General features: G+C 46.9%; 1 protein-coding gene across 1 annotated transcript; it reads right to left on the bottom strand.

Annotated features, from left to right (window-relative positions):
- Positions 1-777: 777 nt before the first annotated feature.
- Positions 778-1,761, bottom strand: mc4r (melanocortin 4 receptor). Its single transcript, XM_085362024.1, has one exon. It carries the CDS (start codon positions 1,759-1,761, stop codon positions 778-780), a length of 984 nt encoding a protein of 327 aa, XP_085218150.1.
- Positions 1,762-4,303: the final 2,542 nt, after the last annotated feature.

Raw genomic sequence — 4,303 nt, 5'->3', positions numbered from 1 at the left:
TTGAGTGCTCTTATCCTCTATGAATGGCTCAGAAATTCTTGTGCAACACCTCATTTCTTCAAAATAGCTTTTTTGAAACAAGCTGTTTTAGCCTGTTTTCTATTTCAGCATTGATTGCTTTGCCACTTTAGCAAATTTGTAGTTTATAACTTGGAGAAAAACTCGTAAAACAGTCCAGATGTAGACACAGTTCCATGGAGTGCATGAGAAAGAAATGTACTGAGGGTTGAGGACTTTTATGCATATATATATATATATATATATATGCTTTCAATATGCACTGTATATGTTTTGAGGAGAATGGCACTCCCAAACCTGGAGGTAGTCTGTATATACTCTGTTAGATGTGCCATATATAATTAATTTACTGTGGCATTTATGTTCTATGCTGCCACAATACTTCAGTGTCATAATCCTGCACATACAAAGTTAATAACAACAAGCAATATGTTAGCTCTCTTGACTGCAAAAGGTAAATAGAAAATATTTTCCGAGTGAGAAAGAGAAGCAATCTGCAATTGCTGGTCACTTCAAACTTGAAATTGCACTTATGAATGGCATTCACTACAAAACAAATTAGCACTTGTCTGAAGAGCAATGTGCTATATTACAAGATGTTTGTAAACCTACCTCTTCAGCAACCTGAAACCAAAGATGGGTGCCCAAATAAATCATTTACCGGCAACATGTGAGATATCATACTCTCAGAGTCCATGTTGGCCAGGTTTCGATTTAAATTGCAGGCTGTGGGTTCACAGCGGACCCTTTACAGGCAGCTCACACATACAGCAGAGCATGCGAGCAGCAGAAAATCTCTTTGAAGGTTTTTCTCATCTCTTGGCTGCGAAAAGCATAGATGATGGGGTCAATGACAGAGTTGCACATGATGAGGATGAGGTACATGTTGAAATGGGACATGAAGCAGGTGCAGTAGGGGTTCCTGGGGCAGCTGATCATAAGGATGAGGTGGAGGAAAAAGGGCGCCCAGCATACCACAAATACCCCAAGGAGAATGGTGAGGGTGATGGCCCCCTTCATGTTGGCACGCTGCTGGATGGGAGCGTTGCCCGGTAGGGCTGCGATCCGCTTCATGTGCAGGCGAGCCAACAGGAACATGTGGACATAGAGTGATGCCATGAGCACCAGCATGGTGAAGAACATGGTGATGAGGCAGATGAGTACAGTGGTGCTTTCCGAATAGATGATGAACAAGATGCCGGAAATGGTGCAGCACGTCCAGATGCTGCTGATGACCAGCATTGCACGACGCAGGGTGACAATGTTGTGGTATCGCAGGGCATAGAAGATGGTGATATAGCGGTCGATGGCGATTGCTAGCAAACTGCAGATGGATGCCAACAGAGAGCTACAGATCATAGAGTCAAACACATTGTCCATGCTTTTAATCAGTGTGACAGGAATGGTCAGGCTGCCTCCATTGATGAGTGCTATAACAATAGTCTCTGAGGCATTAGAGACACTGACGAGCATGTCAGCAACTGCAAGGCTACAGATGAAAAAGTACATAGGTGAATGAAGGTTCTTGTTTTTGATTATAGCAGCAACAACCAGGATGTTCTCCAGCAAACTGATGATGCCCAGAGTCAGGAAAACCTCAGTGGAAATAAGCAGCTGCTCATAACATCCAGAAGATGAGTCTTTTTCCTCTCCTGATAAGTCTTTGTTAAATGGCAAATTGCCTGAGGTTTGGCTTCTGTTGTGGTAGCCTTGGATCAGTCCATGGTATTCTGTGGCATTCATAATGGCTTCTTTTAAATTCCCTTCTCCTTGGGTTATTTCTCCGTTGTTAAGTGTCCAGCTATGTTGTCCGTTTTAAAGTCTCAGTGTGTGTGGCTTTGGATCATCCTCATTATCTGGAGGACAACGTCTGCGCCCCCGAAAAGAAGAAAAAAAAGAGTAAAAAAAACTCTTAGCCAGTGCTCCTTCTTCCCTTTTCCACCCTTCTGGCGTTCCAAGAGACAATTTTCTTCAAAGATTTGCTGCAGTTATTGTTCTCAACAAAACACAGTCCCACAGCTCTCCTCTCATCTCTCCACTCTGGAGGGAAACAGTGTAGTGAGAAGTTAAAGTAAGAAGATGTAAGGCAGATAAGTGAAGCAGAAAGCAGCTACAAAAGCAAACGTGTGTGAGACTAATCAACAGTGAGCGGGAACATGAGAGGCAGAGTGCAGCAGCTCGCTGCACAACTGCAGGCAGATCTTCACTTTGCAAGCTACTGTGGTCTCACTCGCTCCTATTATATTGAACACACACACACATACACACCAACCCCTTACCCTCCTGGCTGCCTTCTGTCCTATCCGCTTGCTGATAAAGTGGGAGGAGCAAAGTTTGGGCTGACGCATGAATGTAGATTTTAAAATGAATCAGACCCAATGCAACACATGAGAAGACTTTCACAGTGTTTTCGAATCTCAGGGGATGTTAAAACATTTCAGTGAAATCTAATTCAACAGTATCGGTTTTCATATAATAATGAAAACATTAAACACCATGAATTAATGGTGTTTAAAAAAAACATCGGACAGCAGCACCAGCCCAAGCCTCATAGTGCAGGAATATGAAGTGAGGCGCACACTGAGGGCGGTGAACCCCAGGAAGGCCGCCGGACCAGATGGGGTAACTGCAAGGGTCCTTAAAGAGTGTGCAGACCAGCTGGCTGGGGTCTTCACTAAGATCTTCAACACTTCACTGTCCCAGTCCTGCATCCCGCCGTGCCTAAAGTCAGCCACAATTGTCCCACTGCCAAAGCGTACTAACATTAGCAGCCTCAACGATTACCGACCAGTTGCTCTAACACCTGTTATAATGAAGTGCTTCGAGAAACTGGTCCGACGTCACATCATGTTCTGCTTGCCACCCAACCTCGACCCGCTTCAGTTCGCATACAGAGCTAACAGATCAACTGAAGATGCCATTGCTGAGTAGAGGCATCAGGAAAGCTAAGGCTGCCTATAGGAGGAGGATTGAAGATCACTTTGCTGACAACGACCCCAGAAAAATGTGGCAGGGGATCAATCACATTACCAACTACAGAAGCAATAACCAGGCAACATCTAGGACTGATGCCTCACTGGCTGAGGATCTAAACCGTTTCTTCGCCCGCTTTGAGACGACCAAGCCCTCAGCTGCCACACCACTTCCACCCGCCCCCAGCACTGGCACACTAACACTTAGGGAGCACCAAGTGAGGTGTGTTCTAAGGTCAGTGAATCGCAGGTCCTGATGGAATACATGGAAAGGTTCTCAGAGCATGTGCTGACGAACTGACCGGAGTCTTCACTAAAATCTTCAACCTTTCCTTGTCATCAAACACCGTCCCGCCCTGCCTCAAAACCTCCACCATCATCCCCATCGCCAAGAAGACAGCTGTGGCCAGCCCAAATGACTACAGGCCTGTTGCACTTACGCCTGTAGTGATGAAGTGCTTTGAGAGACTGGTCTGTCAGCACATCAGGGCCGGTCTGCCTCCCACTCTGGACCCCCACCAATTTGCCTACAGGACAAATCGTTCCACCGAGGACGCTATCACCATAGCGCTCCACACTGCGCTGAGTCACCTGGAGCACCGAGGAAGCTATGTGAGAATGCTCTTTCTGGACTTCAGCTCAGCATTCAATCATATCATCCCGGAGATCCTGGTCCAGAAACTGTCTCACCTGGGACTCTCCACCCCCATCTGCCTCTGGATCAAGGACTTCCTGACAAATAGACCACAGTCTGTCAGACTCGGCCCCCACCGGTCCAGCACCATCACACTCAGCACCGGGTCTCCACAAGGATGTGTTTTGAGTCCCCTCCTGTTTACGCTCTACACATCCGACTGCTCCCCTACCCATCTCTCAAACACCATCATAAAGTTCGCGGATGACACCACAGTGGTTGGACTCATCTCAAGGGGGGATGAGTCGGACTACAGAGATGAGGTCAACAGACTGACTGAGTGGTGTTCAGTTAACAACCTCCAACTGAACACCACGAAAACTAAAGAACTTATCTTGGACTTCAGGAAGGGCAGAGTAGACCCGGCCCCACTTTACATTCACGGGAGCTGTGTGGAGAGGGTACACTCCATGAGGTTTCTGGGCGTGCAGATATCTGATGACCTCTCCTGGACGGCAAATACTACAGCGGTGGTTAAAAAGGCCCAGCAGCGTCTCCACTTTCTGAGAGTGCTCAGGAGGAACAACCTGGAGGAGAGGCTGCTGGTGACATTTTACAGAGCCACCATAGAGAGCATCCTAACGTACGGCATAACAACATGGTATGCAGGGTGCTCAGC

Source organism: Diplotaxodon limnothrissa, linkage group LG9, assembly GCF_057381915.1.
Source record: "Diplotaxodon limnothrissa isolate DT_005_m linkage group LG9, D_limnothrissa_male_GT1.1, whole genome shotgun sequence".
Lineage (NCBI taxonomy): Eukaryota > Metazoa > Chordata > Actinopteri > Cichliformes > Cichlidae > Diplotaxodon > Diplotaxodon limnothrissa.
Note: the sequence above shows the minus strand (reverse complement) of the source record. Positions and strands in the feature narration are given on the sequence as shown.